The following is a 24,572-nucleotide window of genomic DNA, read 5'->3' as shown; positions in this document are numbered from 1 at the left end:
AGGTAAGGGAACCTGATTAATAGAGCAGAATGACACCTGTTATTTTGGAGACAACCACCTGAAGGGTGATAAAACCCCAGAGAAAATAACTGAAATGCAGTACATGAATGTTTTGCTTCCATCTTTTTGAACATCCATCTGATAAGTTACTACCTAGAATATGGAAACTTGACTTTGCTAAAAAAGAGTTCTATAAGAGAAGCCCAGAGAAGACAATGCTACTGATGCATCTGGGGAGCTGAAGATACTGCAACTGAACACTCAGGTGGTCTCTTACTGGTGGCAGGAAATAAATGTTCTTCTTCAATGTAGAAATCACCATGGAGATGGCATTATAGAGCTAGCATCTCAGTGATAAAAAGCCATGGGGACCAGTTTCCTTGGTCCCTGGGAGTTTATCAGGGGTTGAAAGGTACTTCAGCTTGCCCCCTTTCACCCCTGATCCAGCTAACACACACAGCTCCACAAGTGCTGGCTTGTTCTCCCAGATTTGCAGCTGTGGAAGTGCCAAGATTTAAAATAAATTTTCTTGAAAAAAACCAACATTGATGGAGTGAAGATATTATTACTCCATAACCACCAAGTCTCAGTATATGTGTTTCTAAGAGTAGTGTGGAGGCAGAAGTGAAGATAAAGATCCCATGAAGATAAGGAGATTTGTTGCAAGGCTGGCATAAAAGCTGAGCAGATGATCACAATCCCTGTGTGGTTTATGCTACCTGAGGAGAGACCCAAAGTCCAGGCAGTGCTGACTTATATCATTGTTTTCCAGGAGCAAGAGCCTAGTACTTTGGTCATTCCAAGTATTTGGGATTGTTCAGTAGAGCATCAGTTCTTGGTACCCAACATATATTGTTTTAAATTGGAGAACTGAAGCAACCAAAGGTGGGGTGATGTCCTCGTTCATTCTAACTAGAGTTGACTCCGGCACATTTGGCTACCTCAAGGTAACTCAGTACAAAGGACTGTATTCACCTGGATCTGATAGCAAGGAAACACTCCTATAGTTACAGATGTGATGTCACTGAGAGGAAAGCATGGGTTAGGTAATGAGAGACATACCATTTTGGAGCTGGACAAGACTGGATTTTAATCCCAGCTCCAGCTATTAATTGCCCATTATAAAATGCTGAGTAAGTTTAATAAAAATATGATCTCAACCACCTGTCAGAGCTGGAGTGAGGATTAAATTCAATTATTTTATGCAGCATCTGGTGCATGTGAAGCCCTCAGTCCATACTCATTCAAAACTCACTCTTACCACACAGCCTCTCCCTCCAGCCTTGCTTCAGGAGGTCTCCTGTAACTGAAGGAGAGTGGAGCCCTGGCAGGCATGGAGACAAACAAATGGATTTTCCTTGCCAATTGAAATAAAGACAACCCTCTTTGCTCAGGACGAAGCAGGCTCCAGGGAGTTGGGGATCTCAAAATATGGTCAGGAGTCACAGGTGAGACAAGAGGGTCTTCCCACAGGTCTGTGAATTAATCCAGAAGTGCAAGTCTTTGCTTTGCTTTTTACAGATGAATGGTACCCAAATCCATACACTTTCAACTTGCTACAGTACTGGCTATAGGTGAGTTACTAGTGGCCTAAAATGATGGAAGGCCCTAGGAAAATTCCCTGTGTGGCGCTTGAGACTTCCTTACCCCTTCTGTGGACAGTCGTTATCCCTTGTGTGGGGAGTAGATGGAGTTAATAAGCTGTGATACTATTTCTGGGCAAGGTGCAATAAGACGTGTTTGTTCCTCCCAGGGTGCAGATTACAGAATTGTAGTGAGGGAAGGGGGTGATCATACAGCATCTAAGGAATGTTTAGAGAATTATACTTGCCTGCTTTATGATATGTGTGTCTCTAGAGAAGACTAGGTAGACTCCTGTCCATCAACATCTCAATGCAGAAGAGCACTGCAGTTGGATGTCATCACCAGTCCCCTTCCAGGTCCCTGCAGCTGTTGTGGTTAGCATTGCTGTTCCCATGGCTCAAGTGGCTTTGGACTAGTAGGTAACAGGTGGGGGAAGAAACAGCTCCCCTCACCTCCCCCACCCCACCCCACCCTGTGTATATTCTGCTTCCTGAGACTTGGGCTATGCCTACAGGAAGTAACAGAAAGGGTTGGCGTGCCCCCAGCTCCCTCCCCTCTGCCAACTGCACATTGCACTTACTGAGGTGGCAGGCGCCCCTCTGCGATCCTCCCATGGCCAGAGGAACTCATTCTACACCAGCTCTTGGGAGTAAAGTTGTACAGATACTGAAGACTTCCATCCTCAGGCCAAAAGGTCAGGATCAGTGCAACTTATACCTGCCCTCACAAAGAAAGAGAACAAAAGGAGAGGCCATGGCCACGGCTGCCTCCAGTACCCATTTAATTGGCATCTTGAATCAAGTACAACTGTTTTTAGGAGAGGTGACCCATTTTGGAAACCCCAAAAAGCTGCAAAACTTAGAGTTAATGAAATAATATTCTAAAAATAAAGTTGATAAAATGTATCTGAATTCATGCATACATAGACCTTGCAAATATCCATTTGATGCTCGCTTAGTTTCGTTAGTGCTCTATTCACTCTGACCTCATATGACAACCCACTTGACTCCTGTCTTCCCTTCTGTCCTTCTGCTTTGCTGCTAGTGTAATTCTATATTCTTCCTTTGCATTCTTTCTCAGAATGAAATCCTGAAAAGAAACCCCACTCAGCATGGACTCAGAATCCCCATGGCATGATCTGATACCACAGGCAATCTCTCTTCCTAACTCAGGGCCCAGGTAACACGTGGTAGCGCCAGAGTGTGAGCTGCCTGCTCTCCAGTGAGGGTTAGACCAGGCTTTGGGGAGCTGCCTTAAGTATAGCTGAGTTGTCAAATATGCAAGTGACATAAGCCAGAGGGGCGTGTGTTTCACTCAAAGGTGCTGACACAGGCCAATCTGATCTGGGACCAGTAGATGCTTAATCCAGTGAGACGAATGGAGTGCATTCCTGCCAGTGCCCCTACTACTCTCGCACATGGCAATGCTGCTCCCAGGACTCAAGTGGCTTTGGACTAGAAGGCATTGGCATGCTGGGCAGGGTTGGGGGCAGGAATAGGCTGCTTCCTGGAAAAGGACTGTCACTTATGTCATAGCCCCCAGCTTCACCTTATCTTGACTCAGATGCCCTCTCAGATTCCTATTCTGCTACTTTTGTGCCTCCTCTTCTCTCTTCATCTCTCTCTCTCTCTCTCTCCTCCTACCCCGTAATAACTGGCCACTCTCCATATTTTCCAGTCTACAGCCCAAAAGGGAAATGGACACATTGATTTAGCTAGTTACTCTCTACCCACTTGGACAGTGTCTCTTGCTCAAGTTCCCCTCATTGGTTGCCCACTGGCCTACGGATACTATTAATTGAATTAGCAATCCAACTCTGTCACTGCTTATGCACACAGGGAATGTTCCCATGGTCATCTTAATCTGAAGTTGGGAAAGCAGCGTTATAGATGATATGCCCAGTATTTAAGGAAAATCAGAGAAGAAAGGCATAGAGACAGGATGCATTCACATTTTGGAGAAACCTACTATATGGCAGACACTATATGTCAGGTACTGTACTAGGTACTTTATAACTGCATTTATCTAGTTAATTCTCAAAAAGACTTATCTTTCCCCAGTATCAGAGTTTGAGAATCAGAGGGCTGATATTTTAGCATGGCTCTTGGTTAAAGGGTCCAAAGAGGCCTCCTGCCCAAAGTTAGGATTGCCTTCTCTGAGCAACAGAACTCCCACAAATCTATATAGTCTTAGCTGAAGACTAGGATTAGGGTTCCATCTAGTTGTAGGGTGTTCCTTTTCTCAGCCTCGTTTGTGTGCATAGACACAAACATACACCATGGACACTTCCAAAGGAAGAGTGAGTATAGGAAGACAGAATTGGGATCTCTTACTATGGTAAGACAGAGTGTTTGGGGTCCTGGATCCCAGCCAATGCCTTCACTTACATTTCAACGTTTCCAAAATAGTTGTTGGAATTCCCACTTTAAAAATGAGAAAACAGACTCAGGAATGTTAATGGACTCTCTGTAAGAGTGCTAGCTGTGCCTTCCCATGTTTATCCATCTCTTAACATTCTCTTGCACTCTAGCCGGACTTCCAACTAACTACCCACACCTGTGACTCTGCCTGAGTGAGTCCACCCTGTCCGCCTGTAGAGCGGAATTGCCAGAACTCTCCCTGAAGAAACCTTCAACCACAGCTGATAGGATTGTGTGGAATAACTCTGGGGAGATACGCTCTACATTTGCTCTGAGGGCTCCTCAGTAGAATTCAGCTCCTATTCCCACTGTGCTAACTTGCTCAATAATCCACCCTATATTCTGTGCCTTTCCTTTCTCAGTTCCCTACTCTCCTGCCAGTGTTTCCTGGAATCAACACTAAATTAATAACTTGCTCTCAACCCCTTGACTTAAGGTCTGATTCTAGGGAGCCATGAATAATGACATTTTCCTAAAATCACCCAGTTAATAGGTGGAAGACCTGGGCGATCTGACACAAAAGCTACTGCTCTTCATACTTTGAAGACCTATCCAGCCACCATGCTCCTGACCTCACAACAACTTTCTTCTCTCTTGCACTTCCAGTCTTCATCCCAGGGGAGCATCCCAACTCCCATCTCCAGGGATGACCCATGTCTCTGGCCCCCTGGTGCACCCAAGCCAATCCCCTATTCCAGTGTCATCTTATGGACTCATCCCCCTTGCCTGTATGTGGGGAAAAGAAAGAGAGATCAGACTGTTACTGTGTCTATGTAGAAAGAAGTAGACATAAGAGACTCCATTTTGTTCTGTACTAAGAATAATTCTTCTGCCTTGAGATGCTGTTAATCTGTAACCCTACCCCCAACCCTGTGCTCGCAGAAACATGTGCTGTGTCGACTCAAGGTTTAATGGATTTAGGGCTACGCAGGATGTGCTTTGTTAAACAAATGCTTGAAGGCAGCGTGATTGTTAAAAGTCATCACTACTCCCTAATCTCAAGTACCCAGGGAAACAAAACACCACGGAAGGCCACAGGGACCTCTGCCTAGGAAAGCCAGGTATTGTCCAAGGTTTCTCCCCATGTGATAGTCTGAAATACTGAAATATGGCCTCGTGGGAAGGGAAAGACCTGACCATCCCCCAGCCTGACACCCGTAAAGGGTCTGTGCTGAGGAGGATTAGTAAAAGAGGAAGGCCTCTTTGCAGATGAGATAAGAGGAAGGCATCTGTCTCCTGCTCATCCCTGGGCAATGGAATGTCTCGGTGTAAAACCCCACAGTATATTCCATCTACTGAGAGAGGAGAAAACCACCTTAGGGCTGGAGGTGAGACAGGCTGGTGGCAATACTGCTCTTTAATGCATTGAGATGTTTATGTATGTGCACATCAAAGCACAGCACTTTTTTCTTTACCTTGTTTATGATACAGAGACATTTGTTCACATGTTTTCCTGCTGACTCTCTCCCCACTATTACCCTATTGTCTTGCCACATCCCCCTCTCAGAGATGGTAAAGATAATGATCAATAAATACTGAGGGAACTCAGAGACCATATGCTGAGTGCCAGTACCCTGGGCCCACTTTTCTTTCTCTATACTTTGTCTCTGTATCTCTTTCTTTTCTCAGTCTCTCGTCCCACCCGATGAGAAACGCCCACAGGTGTGGAGGGGCAGGCCACCCCCTCACCTGTGAAAATCTTTTTCTTGCCAATCCATGGCCATACCACACACACATAAAAAGAAAACTTGACATTTTGAAATTGCAACCCAAGACAGCTGGTTCCTTCCTCTTCACCACATTCCAGAGAACAAGAAGAACTCTGTCTAGCAACTGTATACTTTAGAACAAGGTGTCAGAGTCAGGGTGCACCCCTCCATTGCTCCTCCATAACCCTCTTGGACACACACATTATTGTTGGCATTAACCTGAAATGCAAGGGGAGGGGAGGCTGGCTGACCAATACTAATTTCAGACAACTAAATACATGGAAATATTAAAGAGCCATATCCCAAATCTATTAGATATCTAAAATCCAATGAAATGTTTAAATCCTAATAGTGAAAACACCAACTTATTCTACTTCTTTCCTGCCAAATATAATTTATTGGGTTTTGCTATTCCCATCCACATTTAATATGTACAGACACAAACCTAAGAAATAAAATAGTGAGGGCCAAACATTTTGAATGTATTTCATTTATCAAGTTGCAGCTCCTCATTAAGGTTTTGAGTTTCTTTAAAAAAACAAGATATTCTGCTAACTAATGTTTACTGGGTTAGAATTAGAGAACTGGACTACATTCCTGACTTCTGCATTCATTTTATAGAGTGACCTTGGGCAAGTTATTACACAAGTCTATCTTGATTTATTTATCTGTAAATTTGCAAACAAAAGAATCATCTCATTTTTCCTACAAAACTTGGAAGGAAGATAGAATGATAAATCTATAAAAGCATATTGAACCCCTTGGGGAGTAGCCTTATCTACTTATTTACATTAAGGTTATGTCAGTTTTCAGCTTCTGATGGTCTTGTCAAACCAGAGCACTATTTCCAATAGAAACTTCTCCTTGACATTCACATTATATTACGTCCTCAGTCCTCATATTTTAAGCTTGTTTGGCTTCAAGCAGAAAAAAAATAGAAATTAAATCCAAAAATTGAAAGAACTGGCAAATAAAATCATAGTTTCAATCCTTGAATCCAAGAGAACCATAGAAATTAGCTTTTTGGATCAACTTGAATAGCCTCACAACAGAAACAGCTGTTTTGTGTTGAAGCAGTTTAAATATTTTAAAGCTCATAGCTTGGAGAAGACTGTAATTCAGTAGTTTCTCTTTTTACCCACTCTCTTCAAGTGTTCACTGTTCCTCCCTGTCACCCATAATTCTGATTTCTTTTCTTCTGTTTTCTTTCTTTGCCTTTGCCTCCACTTAAGTTTATCTTTTCTCTTTCCCATTTCTGTCTCTCAATTGTCTTATCCTTCTGTTTTTTTCTCACTCATTTTTATTGCCATTAAACATTTAACTTTGCTACATGTTGTGAGAGAGAAGGAAGAGGAGAAAGAGATGAAAAAAGCCGAATAAAAAACAAATACTTACCTAAAAACTGCTTATCATATAGAAATTGCTCAAAAATATTCAGCACCTAAATCAATAAAAACATCTAATACTTATGGAGAACATATTTACATTAAGGAATCTCTACAGGCATTTCCTATAATCCAACAAGGTAGACGCTGTTATTATCTTCATTTTCCAGATAAGGAAACTGAAGCTCAGAAAAACAAAATAAGATAACCGAGGTCACCCAGAGAGAAAACGACAGAAGAGGACACATAACCAGTTCTGTCTGACTCAAAAATCCATGTTCTTAACCACCATACTCTCTTGTAACAGGCATATGCCTGGTGCTTTCCTGACATCAGTTCATTTAATGGACATTAAACAAGAAATAGATAGCTTGATATATGATGCAGCGGAAAAAAGCAAGACATGACTAAGACAGAGATTTGAGACACCAGCTCCAGCAATAGCTGTGTTAACTTGGCACATTATTTAAATTCTCTGAGCTCAGGTTCTTAGATGAGTTCTGTTCTTAAATGAGCTCAGGTTCTGTAAAATGAGCTTATCTGTATCTACTCTTCTGTTTGATGCAGTGATTAAACCAGCTTGCTCCATGCCCTAGTCTATTAACTAGGCAAACAAAGTGGAGAAGAATATTCAAGAGAGAGGAAATAAGTCACAGAGACAGGAAATGGAAATGATTCTGCCTGGCTCAGAGTTTCTCCCAGACACCCTCCCTCACCTGCGAGCCAGGATTCCTCTTTCATGCTTTCCTGCGCCAAATTTTTTCTTGCACTTCCATGCACCAAGTTTTTTCTCTATCTCATTACCTCCCATAAGTATAATTCTTGGTTTTCTTATTTATATCTCCCTACCCCACCCTGACCCCAAGGATGCCCCATAAGATCAGGGACCAAGTCTGTCTTGCTAGCTATACCACCAACACGCAGCCCAGTGCCTGGAGCACAGTTTGTGCTCAGAAAACACGTGTTTAATGAATAACTGAAGGTGGAAGGGCAAAGGGTGAGGATGGAGAGTGAGATGGGGCAGATGGCACTGGATATTAGGACTCCGTACTCACATTCTTCCCAATTGTCCTCAGGGTCTGTTGGAAATGCAGTCACGGTCTTCACCCCTCTCATAACTATGCCATCAGCTTCTGAAGCCCTTGAATCAAGATTTAAGAGGAGTAGCTGTGGTACAGAGGGACCCAGGAGAGACACACTGATCTGTGTCTCCAGAAAAGACTGACTTTTGAGCACCCCACCGTCTCCCATCATTTATCTTATCAATGACTGGAGACAATTAGGTCTCCTTGATGGTGTAAAGAAATATAACTGCATTTCTATCTAGATTCAAGGCAAATCACAAAAGATATATTATTAAGAGTAATATTATAAATTACTCCCTGGGCAGTGCCTTCAAGGCCCATGAATCCAGGTGCACCTCCACCAGCCAACAACTCCAGAATCTATACCCAGCTTTTCAGTCCTGCTATCTACCTCCAGCTCTCTAAGGCACCTTAAACTCAAGAGGTCTGAAATTGAAGATAGTGAATGCCCACACCCACCCCAGGGCCCCCATAAAAACTGCTACTTCTATTTCTTCTCTCAGAGAGGAAATGGGGAGCCATTCTTTACACTTCTGTCACCCTTATGCTTTGAATCTGAGCAGTTTCCTAAGTTTGTCTCAACTCCATTTTTCTTCATTCTTACCCCATTGTCTTAGTTCCTCTCCTAAGGATTCCTGATGGACAATCATAATCATCTTCCAGAAGATCCCTCTGCCCCCAGGCACACCTCCCCACTGACCCAGAATGTTTGTTTTAAATCATGAATCTTGTCATGACCCTATTGAAAATCCCCATCATACATGTGGTAAAGTCTGACTGCTTATATCGGCCCAGGCCCTCCTGGAATGACACCCAACCCCTCCTGCCTCTCCCTGTCATCTGAGTCTGGCCCCCAAGTGGATTCGATGTCAGGATGTACAGTCCTTGCCATCTCTGACTTGTCTACCTGGTATCTCCTCCGTCATCTTCCCAGGCTCATCTCAGGCATCACCTCCCTTGTGAAATTTGCCCCCAAAAATCTCTCCAGAAAAATTAAGCACTTTTTTCTTTGCTTTCCAAATACCTGACATGTCCTTTTATTATAGCAATTATCACATTTTTTTCATAAACTGCTTATTTTCATCAGATCAATTAAACTTTGGTTTCCTTGAAGGGCCACAAATTTTATCTATCTCCTCCTTATTTATATAATGCTTAAAACAACATACAGTAGTAGTTCAATATATGTGCACTGATGAAAGAATGATCAAAGTCTCAAGTTTTATAGCTTCCATAGGATCCACAATAGTATATAAGGTCTTACAAATGTACAACACTTATCAACAGTAGAAAACCAATGTGAATTTGTTGCCTGAATAAGGAGCAGTACAGGAATGATATTCTTTCCTTCAATCAAATTCAAACATATGTTATTAATGCAAGATAGTGTCCTTGATGCTAGTGGGGATTATATAGATTTATAAGACCGCACACTGAAATTTAATGAAATTAAAATAGAGAGATCATTACCTAAACAATTAATCCTAACAACTACCTAGAATAAAATAAAACACACTAAACAGAGGACTTAACACTCAAACTGGGCCAGTCTTTTCTTTGTATCCTGGACCCCCAATTCTGCTCTCCCAGCTTCCAATAGTATGTTGCTGGAGCCTTTGCCACTATGGTAATAGATTAATTAATTGTGTGGTTATTAGCTTAATATACTTTTCCCTATGAGAATACCAACTCTATATGAATAAAGTCCGCACTTGTCTTATAAACCCCACCATCTCTGGCATCCAGCACAGCACCTGATGTATAGGAGGTGCTCAACAACTTTGTTGGGGAGAAAGAAAGTGTAATTCATATCAACGTTGAGAATCAGATAAGAATTCACAGAGAAGATATGCTTGACACAGAAACCCTTAAAAATAACAAGAATTGGCCAGGCGCAGTGGCTTATGCCTGTAATCCCAGCAGTTTGGGAGGCCGAGGCGGCCAGATCACCTGAGGTCAGGAGCTTGAGACCAGCCTGGCCAACAAGGTGAAACCCCATCTCTCCTAAAAATACAAAAATTAGCTGGGTGTGGTGGCATGCGCCTGTAATCCCAGCTACCCAGGAGGCTGAGGCAGAAGAATTGCTGGAACCCAGGAGGCAGAGGCTGCAGTAAGCCAAGATCATGACATTGCACTCCAGCCTGGGCAACAGACCAAGACTTCTCTCAAAATAAATAAATAAATAAAAATAACAAGAATTAGGCTTTCAAATTTATTGCAGACTTAATGAACATTCCACACATTTTTCCATATTTTTTTAGATACTCATTTTTTTAAATCTGTAGTTACATGTCTTTCAGCTAACTCTGCAATATCTACTCTTTAAGGATATTTATGGAAAACTATAGCTTTCCTCCATAGCTTACGATTTAGCTGCAGTTAAAAGAGTTTTTCCAACAAAACAATCAAATAACTGTGGAAGCTGGAATAAAATTACTTTCCTCACAGGAAGTACAGACTAAGTGCTATAGTCATTTCAAAGGGAGTAGAATCACTCACTGGAGACCTGGGTGGTTGTCATGGAGAAAGTAGGATTTTTACATCAAACTAGAAGATTTTGAAAGTCCCAAGAAAGGAGGAGACCATGAATGGGGGCTGCCAAGAGCCCAGATAAAAGCAAGTGGAGGACAGGGCATGTGTTAAGAGAGAAGCAAAAAAAACAAAAGGAGAAGAGGCTCAGCAGCACCAGGCTACAAATGCCAGCAAGGAATGGGGATGTTCACTGATACTAGAGGATCCAGTTCAAAATATTAAGAAATAAAAAAGAAAATGTTTGGGGAAGAATAATTTAGTAATAATTGCAAGGAGACTAATTAGGAGGATAATGAATATCCAATTGGGGGTAATTAATTTAGAAAGATACAAAAAAAGAAGTATTATGAGATGTAAAATAGCCAATTTACTTTCCCATTGTTAAAGCATCTCTCAGATTTTGTGAGTGGGTGACAGGAAAGTAATAGGACCTTTTCAAAAATGGAAAATAACACAGGGGGAGCCACACTTGAAGGCAACAGGATAATTTTGGCTTTATTGTACGTGTTTGCCTTAGGGACAATCAGAATAAAGTGTCCCAAGGAAAATGGAGATGTAAGATTTTACTCTTTTATTATTGTTGTGAAGATGATGATGATGATGATGATGATGATGATGGGACTTTGTTGGTATGAGCTTTACATTTAAAATGTCATTAGCTATGATTTTAGTAATGCAAACCCCTTACTCATGGAGTCTTTGCTGTGATTGGAAGAAAATGGAGTTGGGTGGGGGTTGGGAGGGATGTCATCAAACCCGAATAACAGGTTTTATGAGGTGAATGACATTGAGATGAGGAGTTCCAGGAGAAGGTCTGGTGGCCACCCTTGTGGGTCGCTGGTGCCATTACTTTAGAGAATTAACCCTTTTCTCATATCTCAATTTGGTTAGACTAGAGGAAACTTACTAGCACTCAATGAAACAGGAGGACACTAATTTATATTGAGTGGTGAATCTTTCCCTCATGTGGTTATCTCCCCAGCTAAACCAGTCTTTAGAAAGTTACTTGGAGATCAAAGACTTCCAGCAAAGAGAAATGGATAAACAAGAAAGACATTGCATCTAGTCTACATGAGGGCCCATGTGACATTCCTACTCTACATCCAAATTATTTCTCTTCTTACTGAAATATGCAAGTCTACTACATTTGATGTCTTTCTCCCCCAGATAGGATGAAAGGAACTTTTCAAGGCTTGTGCCTTTTTTTATACTTTCATTTCTTATATTCTAGTTCAGTAGTCCCCAAATGCTATGACTGCCACTGGCGTACCTGGGGATCTTGTTGAAATTAAAGTCAGGGGCCTTACACTCAGACATTCTGATTCAGGATGTCTGCAGTAAAGCCTGGGAATCCGGATTACTGGCAAGCCCTCGACGGGTTTGGAGACAGCATTGAGTGACTTTGAACTGATCTGATTTGGCAGGCAGGTTAAACATGAAGCCTCCACATCTACTTTACTGCAAGCAGATTCCCATGTGCTTATTTTATTTGTTTTCTCTTTTGCCAAAGGTTTATTTAAACACAGATTCGCATCACCTTAACAAGAATTGGTCAATTGTTTATTCAGGTTTAACTTGACCTTTTGATCAATTGTTGTTTTTCTTCAACAAGGTCATGAAACAGTTGTTTAGAAGACCACTATTAAATTATAAGCACATTTACTTATTCAAGAATTAGTTCTTGAACATCTTCTACACACCAGGCAGTGTGCTTAGTACCACAGAGAGCAAGAAAGATAAGACCTCTCTGCAGTTATATTCTAGTGCAATTGAGGTGGAGTGGGGTGAAAAAGACAACAGAGAAGGAAATAAATAAAATCATTTCTCAGTGTGATTAGTGCTATGAGAAAAATAAGCTGGGTTCTGTAGGAAATATTTTGGAAGGGAGGGAAATAACCTAGACAGGGTGAATAGGGAAAGCCTTTCTACAGAGGTGACTTTCCAGCTGAGAGCTGAAGAATTAAGAGCCAGTCGTGCTGGCTGTTAAGACCTGGGTAACAGTGAAAAGTGGCCAAAGAATTGCAAACCAGGAAATAACACTGAAGTGGAAGGTGAGACAAGGGTGGTCAGAAAGACGGTGGGAATAGTAAAGGCTCTGGTAATGACCAAGGTTGATGTGAAGTGGAGAGCTCCTCTGTTAAAACAAAGTGGTCAAGGAACTGAGAGTTGATTGGATGTCAGAGTCACTAAACATAATGACAGGAGCTGAGTTAGAAGCTGGAGTGCGTAAAGTGGACAAATCAGTGATAAAGGTAGATGACAACAAGAGGAGGGGGAAAGGGAGACTTAAGGAGAACACATTGATTTCACAGAAGCAGGAGGCTTTGCTGGGTGATGTCCTGGAAGCAGCCGTGGGCTGCAGGGAAATCACTCCCTATCTTCTGGCTGGAGAGACAAGTAGTTCAAGGAAGTCAAGTTTCATCTGCTTGAGAAAGTGCAAGAGACACAAGAGTGTTGGGAGTCAGCCAAGTTTCATTTACAGAGAGTCTTGGAAACAAACATTCCAGAAATCCCTGGAGATTAAAGGGGAATTTGATGGCCACAAAGCAGAAAGTCCAGAGGCCACAGGGGAAGGTGGATTTTGTTTTTGTTTCTGATTGTCAAGCAGAGAAGAGACCTAGTGAGGGCATATGTAAGGACACACAAATTACAGTCTGAATAATAACGGACAAATGGGGAGGCTTTAAATTCACCAGGTCCCTGGGATTAAAGTACTATAACTACTACTGCTGCTGCTGCTAAAACAACAATAATAGTGGTTATTATTTATAGCAGTGTAATAATACAAATATCATGGCAGTTTTATATTTGGCCTGTGCTAAGTACTTTCCATGCATGTGCACCCATAACCCTATGGTCTGTCAAACCACAGTCAAATTTTATATTTTCAGTGACAACTTTATGTACTACAAATCACTGATCAGAGTAAAGAAGTATAAAGGGCTTTGAAGTAATCCTGGCAGTCTCTGGAGAAGACAGCAGACAAACGGTTTTAGAGTTAAAACTCCAAATAGACGGTCCAATGGTATGGAAGATTTGGAGTTGCCGTTTTAGGGGGTGATATGGTTTGGCTGTGTCCCAACCCAAATCTCATCTTGAAATGTAGCTCCTATAATCCCCACGTGTCATGGGAGGGACCAGGTGGGAGGTAATTGAATCATGGGGGTGGGTTTTCCCCATGCTGTCCCCGTGATAGTGAATAAGTCTCACAAGATTTGATGGTTTTATAAAGGGCAGTTCCCCTGCACACTCTCCCTCTTGCCTGCCACCACATAAGACAGGCCTTTGCTCTTCCTTTACCTTCTGCCGTGATTATGAGGCCTCCCCAGCCATGTGGAACTGTGAGTTCATTAAACATATTTTTCTTTATAAATTACCCAGTCTCGGGTGTGTCTTTATTAGCAGCATGAGAACAGACTAATACACGGGGATGGGATATACACGTTGGCATATGGTATTCAGGGGGTTATTTACACAGTCCTCTTGCACTAGAAAAAGAAAGCAGTGCCCTTCAACCTCAGCTAGTGGAATGACCATGATGTCTGGAGGTGGCTCCATGAACAGTGCTTCATTCCTCTGTTCTATTGCTTAATTTGCTAGAAAATTACTAATTATCCTTGAAGACCTAATTCCATTCATTCGTTCACTTGTTCATTCCACAAATACTTGAGAGAAATTATTATAGGCTGTAGACCATTCTAGACACTGTTGGGGATACAATGGTTAAAAATTGTGTATACACACACACACACACACACACACACACACACACACACACACATATATATACTCTATATATATATATATATATATATATATATATATATATGCAATCATGTGCGTCATATATATATATAGGCAATCATGGAAACTTTCCCCACCACTTCCTCCACCTCTAGGCTGATGACACCATGCATTATGTCCACAGCACAGAATTTATTCATTTACTTTTCCAATAACATGCTGACAACCCTATATGTATATATCCAGTCCATTCCTCTCCACACCATCCTTTTCAAGTCTAAGTGAGATCATGTTACTTTTCTACCCAGAGCCCTACAAAAGTTCCCTAGTTTACCCAGAGTAAAAGCCAAGGTCCTTAAAATTTTCATCCCTACCAGAGGATGCCACCTTGTATATCCCATCTTCCATGTCTTCTTTTACTGTGAGAGTTGTAGGAAGGATGTGGCAAGATAAACAGTATGTGGTAAATGGACTCATTCATCCTACTGAAAAGATAACTACATTTTTGCTCTACCTTGATACAATTTTATAGAGCAGGACGTCAAGTAGACTTTTCTGGATTCCTTAGTCATTCTTCACTTGGGAAAGAGGGAAGTTCTCATATGTGAATGAGATTGTATACTACGATCATAATAAATTCTTAAATTTTTGTGGTAAATGTTTTAGAAAAATAAAACATTTTCCCAGGAAAAAAAAATACATGATTTTTGCAAGCACTTAGAAAACAGAAGTGGTCATCGAGATTTATAATTAGCCTTGCCAAAATTTTAAGTTGTGATTTATGATTTTGAACTATTCTGTGCATTACAGAGTGCTCCCTAAAAACAATAAAAGTTTCAATCTCAAAACATCTCCATTTTGTATCTACATTCAGGTGCACAAACTAAAACAGTACTTGAAGATGACATACTTATTAATATCCCAAAAGTCATAGATGCTCAGAATGGTTGAGTTACATTCTATTGCATTACAGGCAAAGCCAGGACAAAAATCCAGGGCTTTTTCCTCCCTATCCTGTAGATGCCATTTCTTATTGCTATATTTTCTGTGAAGAAGCTCACTACAAAGTGGATATTCAGCATGCCTTGCTAAATTGTTCTGGCAGCTTATATGAAATATGTTCTCCCTGATACTATTTTAAAACAAATACGTTAAGTTCCTTATCTAGTATACCCACACTCGTGACTGTGCTTTCAACATTTCTCCTTCTTTATTTTAACAGAACCCCAAGTTTCACATGCCTGAGGATGTAAGAGAAAAAAAGGAAAATCTTCTACTCAATTCTAAGAGATCTACTAGGCTACTAACAAAGACCAGTCATTCACAAGGAGGGGATCAAGCTTTAAGTAAGTCCACAGGGTCACCAACAGAGAAGTGGGTTGAAAAACGTCAAGGAGCTAAGACTGTTTTCAACAAGTTCAGCAACATGAATTGGCCAGTGGACATTCACCCTTTAAACAAAAGTTTAGTCAAAGATAATAAATGGAAGAAAACTGATGAGACCCAAGAGAAACGAAGGTCTTTCCTTCAGGAGTTTTGCAAGAAATACGGTGGGGTGAGTCATCATCAGTCACATCTTTTTCATACGGTATCCAGAATCTATGTAGAAGATAAACACAAAATCTTATATTGTGAGGTACCTAAGGCTGGCTGTTCCAATTGGAAAAGAATTCTGATGGTACTAAACGGATTGGCTTCCTCTGCATACAACATCTCCCACAATGCTGTCCACTATGGGAAGCATTTGAAGAAGCTAGATAGCTTTGACCTAAAAGGGATATATACCCGCTTAAATACTTACACCAAAGCTGTGTTTGTTCGTGATCCCATGGAAAGATTAGTATCAGCCTTTAGGGACAAATTTGAGCACCCCAATAGTTATTACCATCCAGTATTCGGAAAGGCAATTATCAAGAAATATCGACCAAATGCCTGTGAAGAAGCATTAATTAATGGATCTGGAGTCAAGTTCAAAGAGTTTATCCACTACTTGCTGGATTCCCACCGTCCAGTAGGAATGGACATTCACTGGGAAAAGGTCAGCATACTCTGCTATCCGTGTTTGATCAACTATGATTTTGTAGGGAAATTTGAAACTTTGGAAGAAGATGCCAATTATTTTTTACAGATGATCGGTGCTCCAAAGGAGCTAAAATTTCCCAACTTTAAGGACAGGCACTCTTCTGATGAAAGAACCAATGCTCAAGTTGTGAGACAGTATTTAAAGGATCTGACTAGAACTGAGAGACAATTAATCTATGACTTTTATTACTTGGACTATTTAATGTTTAATTATACTCCATTTTTGTAGTTTGCATTCATTTTCTAAAACCCTGTATATACTTAATGATGATGAGCTCTAATCAGCTGTAATTTTTCTATAGTTCTCTGTATGAGAGAAATTTAACTAAGTGCAGTCGTCTTGATTTAATGTAGATTTTTACCAAATAGTATGACACCAATTGGCACAAAGTTATAGGAAAATCACCTACAGGAGATGTAAACAACTTGAGTTGCCCTAAAATGTTTGGAAAAGAGCTGCTTTTGTATTATGAATTATATTGTTGAAGCAATAACCTAGCCAGCTGTTGCATTAGCTAAAGCAGCTTCTTGCAATGGTAGGAAAAAAGGATCTAAAATAGCATGAGTGTATGTCTATATCCTGGAATTTATTGTCTAAAATGCATGAATATATTTTTAGCAGTCTGTGGCATATTAATCAAACTGTTGAATTGTTTTCTTCCACCCTGGAAATCTTTCAATCAACTATAATGATAAATCCATTTTGAAGTGATATTTTGGACTTAAGCATTTTACTTTAGATTGGAAGGCATTATGTGATTTACAATATGAGAATATAGCAGAAAAACCAGATGAGGCTGTGGCTTTTTATATTCAGCAGCCAATAAAAAATGCACAACATGCTAAGATCAAAGCAACAAAAGCAACCTTCTTCTTCCAGAAAAACTTAAGGGAATTGATTCTGTTTTCTTTTGAGCCCTCCACAAAGAGACAAAATGAACACAAGCACTAAAGGTCTACATTTCTGAAGCAGGCAGTTGAGAAGCTTAAGTCTCATCAGATATAAATGTGCTCCTAATTCTGGTTTAATTGGGCAGGGGGGAAATTGTTTCAGGATGGAATAATCATCAAAAACAAAAGTTGCCATTCTGAATATGGAACTCAAACAATAACAAAATTTTATAAGTACATTATTTGAATCAAAACATCATGTGCATAGCTTTATATGTGGAATACACCCTAAGAATAGCTTTTGTTTTCAGTTTAATTATTCAGCTTAGCAATGACTTTTTAAAAACTAATATACCACTTCAAAGATAGGTTATGTTCTAGAGAATAAACATAAAAAGAGCCCCTAGAAATGTGTTTAATAGGCTTATGCATAAGTAAATTAAGGTATTTTCTTGTTAAGTTTAAATATGTTATACTAACAAAGTCAGATACCATTGCATTCAAATATTAAATCAAAGTCCTTAGAAAAATAGGTCCATGTGTCACCCTTATGAATAGTTGTAATGCATTTTGGAATTTTTTTCCAAGGGATCCTAAATTAGATCCCTTGGGGGAAAAAAAAAGGGATCATTTTGGATGGGAAACATTTGGATAGGAAACCTACTTTAATTGGTCGACTATTACCCTGAGTTAAGAAAATCACAAGTCTTTCAAACCCTGCTTAAATGCTTTCCTGAACATCTTCCTCTTCCTAAGCTATCATTTTTTTCTTATCAGTAAATATTCAGTAATGGCTTTCAAAGAACAGTAGGTATTGATATTTGAACTTTAATAGACCAAGATAGTTGCAGTCATACTTATTTCATTTTGATTTTCTATTTCATGGCTGAGTATTCATGAATTGCTTCACTCCTTACACACACCTGCCGTGTCCCATCTGTGTCTCCTAAGGAGTGAGTAAACTGCAATGGGCTGAGAGATCATAAGTATTAAACCTTCTAATCCAACCTTTTACTACTTTTCCATGCCATTAACTCTTGCCTCTAGACCATACACCTAAGCTGTGCTCTCAGTTTTTAAGAAGTTTTACTCTGGAGTAATCTAAATTACATAATTTAAAATTTTGCTACACCGTGTAGAGTAGATTCTTAGTAATTTAGGGAAATTGAAATTATCTTTTCATGGAGAGAGAAAATAGAAAATATTCGAGAAGCCTGAAATTTTATTCCTAAGCAACACAAAACTTACTTTATATGAAATCTGCTATAAAGAATAAAGGCAATTACCTCAAAGGTATTTCTAAAACTATATAAGGAGCAAACAAAGAACTTTTCACAGCTTTAGAAAGAAAAAAATGGAAACAACAGTCCTATCTCTCTTATTGGCATTTGTAGTGCATTGGACAGAGTGGAATGCATACCTATATAAATGTTTGGCTTTGATGGTGGAGAGGAGGGATGAGCAGAAGAAAATGATACCCAGTGTTCTCTACGGAAAGCTGTTATGTACCTTTTGCTGTATATGTTCCTTTCCTGACCCTTTCCAACAAGCCCATGTCACCATGGGTCATTCTTTTCCTAAATGGGCTCTCTGATGCCAAGTGACTCCCTGTGTAGTTGTGAGTTCCAGAAGCCATGCATGTTTTTGCCAAGTAAGAACAAACTTTTTATGTACCTGCTCTTCATTTTAGATGGCTTATTTTCATGTTAGGACCAAAGAAGACAGTCATCATCCTGGATTACTTGTGAGTTTAAAACCCAACTCCATTTTTCTCTCCTGACTTATTTGGCTTTGCAGACCAGCTCACATTCACCTTTGTCATTTCTGCCTGTGCATAAATCCAGGTGGGAACACCACTGTTCTTTAGGACCATCACAATTTCATGAATTTAATTCCTAAAGGCAAGTGACCAAATCCAGACTCATCTTCCAGATGTCCAAAGTTCCCATTTTAACATAAGGTGCAATTATAAGTCCTCCAATTAAACCCTAAGGATCCTATTTGTTTTTATAGGCAGCAGTAACACAATGGGCAGGCCCCTTCGCTCTGTTATTCCCCTGTCTGGAATTACTATCAGGGTAACAAGTTGGCAATTAAATCCAAAACCGCAGTTATGTAACCTGTAAACTATCTATAGATGTGCAATATTGATGTGATTGTGCCCAGAAACTGCCATAAACTTCAGTGGAAACGTATGTACAGGACATCCAGTTTTCGGATTTTCTCAAACGTTTGGAAATACCCATTAATTCAATGGAACTGTGAGGCCACTTGCTAGATGTCTATAAAACATTCTCTAGCAGAAAATAATAATATTATTATCGTTAGGGAATTAGTAGTTCTAATTCAAGAACTACTTGTATGTCATTTTTAATTAGAAAGAGGAAAAATACTTTTACATTTTATTCATGTATTATTATTCTTATCTCCTAAAATGTATAGTGTTTAGCAGAAGGGATATATAAGAAGATGCAGAGAATTTTGAATATTAGGGTGCCCTTTGAAAAGATCACTTGCCGAATTAATAGAACTTGGGATTAGGCTAGGACTACAGTAAATGTCTCCCTCCTGTGCATTCTCATATGGCCTCTCAGGGCATCCCAGCCTCTAGGCCTTCATGGGGCGTGAAGAAGCAGACGTTTTGCCCAGGGCTAACCCTCCCAAGATGCTCTGATACTTGAAAAAGGATTGGCCAAAGGCGTTTAATTATACCTCAACTACGTGAGAACCTTAGGCAAAGGCTAATTCAATTTAGTCCTACATTTAGGCTCATACCTTCTCAATCTCAATCATGATCATTATACAGTAATCGTATGCATGATCCTAGCTAACATTTATTCAATACTTACTGGGTGTCAGGCACTCTTCAAGTAGTTTACATGCATTAATTTAATCTCTATAGCCAGTCTAACATAGGAACTATTATGTAGCCCTCTCCCTTTCCATCTATCATAAAGGAAAGTAAAGCAGACTATAGCTGAGTAACTTGCCTAAAGAGACACAGATGATAAGTAGGTCAGAAGCCAGGATGAAGCCAAGCAGCAAATACCACTACCAAACTCTTTGCTTAGAATATTACAAACAAATATTTACTTTTGCTTTCTGTTACCTCTATTCAGGATAGGTAGAGGCAAAAACAATATATTGGAATCCTGAAATTTTTTCCATACAAATATGGGTGTGTGTGTGTGTGTGTGTGTGTATTTAGCTAATTAGTTATCACATTTCAAATCAGCTTATTTCTTTATTCCTGCTGAGTTAAACTGACAGGTTCAAAGATTTTGGAAGAAATTAGGGTTCCTCCCCACAACTTTTTTTTAATCCGTAGTTAATCATGGGAAACAATGTTTTTAAGAAGAAAAAATAGTCCCTGGAACAAATTTAGCCTTATGAAAACAAACTATCATTTCTTTGACAAGAAATTCCAGACAGCTACAAGAGAGGTCAAGGATAAGCAGAATATAGGAGGAAGAAAGTTCAGGTGAACTTTCCCCACATACGCCCCTGACAGCCACTGCAGATGGTCACGGTTCAGCAAGCTGGTCACACACAGTGAGAACCACTCCTGCTAGAAACAGAGCAACTGTGCATTGTCCCCTTCTTCCTGAGTCTCCATCCCTAGTACTAGTTTGTAGTCAGATTACCCTGAGCTTACACAGGAAGACTGCAGAAAAGAACAGAGAAGCAAGTTGACTTAAACCAACTGAAAAACACCATGAAACCAGGTGAAAATAAATAAGCTCTTGCTAGAAGATGGCAGACATTTCCCAGGCATGTGGACATTACGTGAGGAAGGCCAGGTCTGGGGAGTTCAGCAGAACATTGCCTCATATCATTTCATTCTCAGAATTTCCTAGTCAGTCACATCTTAGTTTTTCACCAGGATCATATGCTTCCAGGCAAAAGTATTTAAATCCATTTAAGCAGTCATCTTTTTCCATCCCTAAACCTCTCCTCAAGTCTCACACTATATTTGGAATGCTCCCCTCTCTGTATATCTGGACATTCATTTCTTGTTAACTCACCAAGGAATCTCTTGAGATTATTCAATTTCAAAATCTCATCTCTTTATGAGCTCCCTGATAGGCAGAAAAAGACAGCATGGTTTTCCCCTGGTGTAACATGCATCAGATTATTCTCTTACCAATAAATGCAGGCATTCCTTTCCTCAATTTTTTTTGTCAGGGAGGTTCATTAATTTATCTGTTCATGTGCTATTTATCTCACTTTATATGAATATAAAATATCTGTTGTTGTCATTGGAATGTCTTAGGTCTTCCAAGAGGAAAGGAACTGTGTCTGTTGAATTCACTTTGTACCATGTCTAGCAAAGCACTCAGTGGAAAGCGTTACTTTAACAGATGCTTTTGATGCTGTTGCTTAAAGGTTCCTGTACAACTTCTTTTAGTGTAGAATTTGTATATTTCTACCTGTGACCTTCAGGCATCTATAGGACCAGAAGATCTGAAAGGAAGGTGCTAGAGCAGGGCAGCTGAGGGAAGGGAGCTGAGCCACACACCTTTTCTACACTAATAGTCATCCCTTGACCTGAAGGATAGTTGCAGACACAGCAATCTTTTACATTTCTAAGAAAAGGCAGTTGCTTGATTGTTTGGGGAAGAAAATGTTGAAAAAAATGCATGATTCTGGTCAATATAAGAGCCATTTACTGAGGATCTACTCAGTAGCAGACACTGGAAAAATACTTTACATACATTCATTTAATGACATGAAGAGTAAGTCTAATCAATTCCAAAAGTAGCTTTCAAAAAAATCAAAGTCGAGTATTTTTCCACCTATCATTTCATGAATGAGAAAACTGAGTATCAAAGAGGTTTAATAACTTTCTCTCTGGCTCCAAAGCTGAGACCATACATTGGCAGCCCATGGCGTAGATCTGGCTACAGATACGTTTGGTTTGGCTGACAGTGCATTTTACTTAACATCTGAATTAGCTGCCAACATTGGGCCTCATTAATGACAGGGGATTTGTTGCCCTACATTCTATATGCCCACCTGAAAACAGTTGGACAGAGGCAAGGTCAGTCCCTTTAGATGAGGTTGGAGATCTCTAGTTGTTCACACTCTTCACTAATCCGCCATCACTCATTCACCTTACTTGCCTGGGCCCTAAGCATCTCACTTTTCATGTCCTGCTCTGAAATGTGTGTTCCTTCCCCCACCAAGCTTCCAAAGGAAATCAACTCCTGAACATTCTCCTTGACCCTATTTGTGTTGTGCAGGTACTGAGGTTATCCCATTCTGGGTTTCCATATCCTTGCTTACAATGCTGCTTGCCCTTTGGTCCTATATCCAGTGGGATCTCCAAACAGTATTTCATTGTTTGGGGAAGTCTCTTTTGACCAATGACAAAGATGTTGGGAGAAATCCAGTACCTTTTTTTGGCATCTTTCTGTCATAGCCACTGGGTCCCCTGGCAACGACATTCCTTCCCACCTCCTTCTGCAGAGATGAGTCATTCTCCCAGGCTCTTGGAGCTCTAGTATCTAGGGACAGAAAATGGCTCCCACTGCTGCCTCTAGACTGCTATTCTATAACCTTCATCCAAAAATCTCTTCTGTTTTGCATGTGTACCCACTTCCTCAACTCTGAAAATTACCTGCTTCCCAGCCTTCTCTGAGGATTCTTCTTTCTGATTTATAACATGCCTCTGCACCCTACTTCCTGCTATTATCTGGATGATTGTAGCACCTCCAGTAACATTCTACTCTCTTTGCTTCTTAATGCTCTGACGACCTCCTCCTCCTCCTCCTCCACTTCTTCCTCCTCCTCCTCCTCTCACTTTCTATACTTAGACAGCTGGAGAAAACAGGAGAAGGGATAACTATGACTTTTGTCCTCAAATACCAGGAAAACTCTAGTAAAATACACAGCATCTCATTTTATGCATTCATTTGCTGAAAATATTTCCAAAGTTTAGAAAAATGGTTTTTGGATGTACTATATAATAAATAAAAATGCACTCAGAATGCTAGAGTATCTACCAATTTAAAAGAACAATATTATTTGTTTGACTGCGATTATCCTTAGGAAAAAATAAGCCCTGATTTAACTTATCAATTTCTGAAAAAATAGTGTGTGGACCACCTGTATCAGAATTAACCCAATTTTTGTTAAAAACAGATTCCCAGACCCCATCCAAGATATACAGAATTGGAATCTCTATGAAAACCACCTGAAAATTTCCTTTTTAATAATCTCTTGGGGTGCTTCTTATAGACAGCAGAGTCTGATCCTCGTGTGTGTGTGAATTTTTTAAGTCCTGGTTGATTATAAGTGATAATAAAACTTGCTCTTTTCATTCTGTCACTGTGTTGAAAAGTTAACAACTCTCAGCTCAGAGAATTGTCAGTGGGTATTGGTACCAAAGTCCTCTGTGGGATTTTGACCAGCACTGAGGCAGAAACTTGGCATCCCAAGTCTGCCAAGTGCAAGAACTAGAGCTGAAATGATGAAGTGAGTGATGGGGACAGCACTGGGCACTGCCCAAACTTTTTGAAAGCTTTCAGAATGAAATGGGGAAATGGAAACTTTTCTCTGTTTGAAATACAAAAGACAAATGTGTACTGAAGGCAATTTTGGCAACTCAGCTTCACATTGAACAAGTGAAGACAGTATGAGTTTCTCCAATAAAAACTAAAAAGCTGTTTTCAAATTGACCTAAGATGATTGAAAACGGAAAATATTTGCTATTTGGGTTATTAGTTTGAGAGCAAGTGCCTCAGGAAATATTTTGTAATTTAACTTAAATGGTTATAATGTACATTTTCTTGAACTTCATTAAAGGATTTGTCTGTTTTTGCCTTTCTATTAGGTTGAACCATATGACATTGCCAACATTTGACTGACTCTGACATATAAACACAGCCCTTTCATATGGGTCCACTAACAGTTCTGCTGCTACCTACCCATTCTAGCCACATTGGCTCTCCTCAGAACTATTGGAAATAGCCTCTGAATAGAAGTCCTGCATTTTTTATTTATTTATTTAAAAATTACTTCTTTTCTCTTTGCTTTTTTTCTTCTTTTGATATTTTTAATTGTGGCAAAATCCACATCATAAAATTTTATCATCTTACCATTTTTTAGTATCCTTTTAATGAATATTTTCCTATCCCT

At 39.9% G+C, this 24,572-nt stretch overlaps 1 protein-coding gene across 4 annotated transcripts in view; it reads left to right on the top strand.

The window, feature by feature from the left end:
* The window catches only part of CHST9 (carbohydrate sulfotransferase 9), a 272,296-nt gene extending 248,036 nt beyond the window's left edge, over positions 1-24,260 (top strand). For 3 of the 4 annotated variants that reach the window (XM_054461218.2, XM_054461221.2, XM_054461217.2), the window contains one exon: positions 15,682-24,260. In XM_054461218.2, the coding sequence (XP_054317193.1) occupies positions 15,682-16,770 (1,089 nt within the window). In that variant the 3' untranslated portion in view covers positions 16,771-24,260. The remainder of the gene's footprint in view (positions 1-15,681) is intronic. The other variant, XM_054461220.2, reaches the window with a different exon arrangement.
* The last annotated feature ends 312 nt before the right edge of the window (positions 24,261-24,572 follow it).

This window comes from Pongo pygmaeus, chromosome 17 (assembly GCF_028885625.2).
Source record: "Pongo pygmaeus isolate AG05252 chromosome 17, NHGRI_mPonPyg2-v2.0_pri, whole genome shotgun sequence".
In the NCBI taxonomy this organism is placed as follows: domain Eukaryota; kingdom Metazoa; phylum Chordata; class Mammalia; order Primates; family Hominidae; genus Pongo; species Pongo pygmaeus.
Note: the sequence above shows the minus strand (reverse complement) of the source record. Positions and strands in the feature narration are given on the sequence as shown.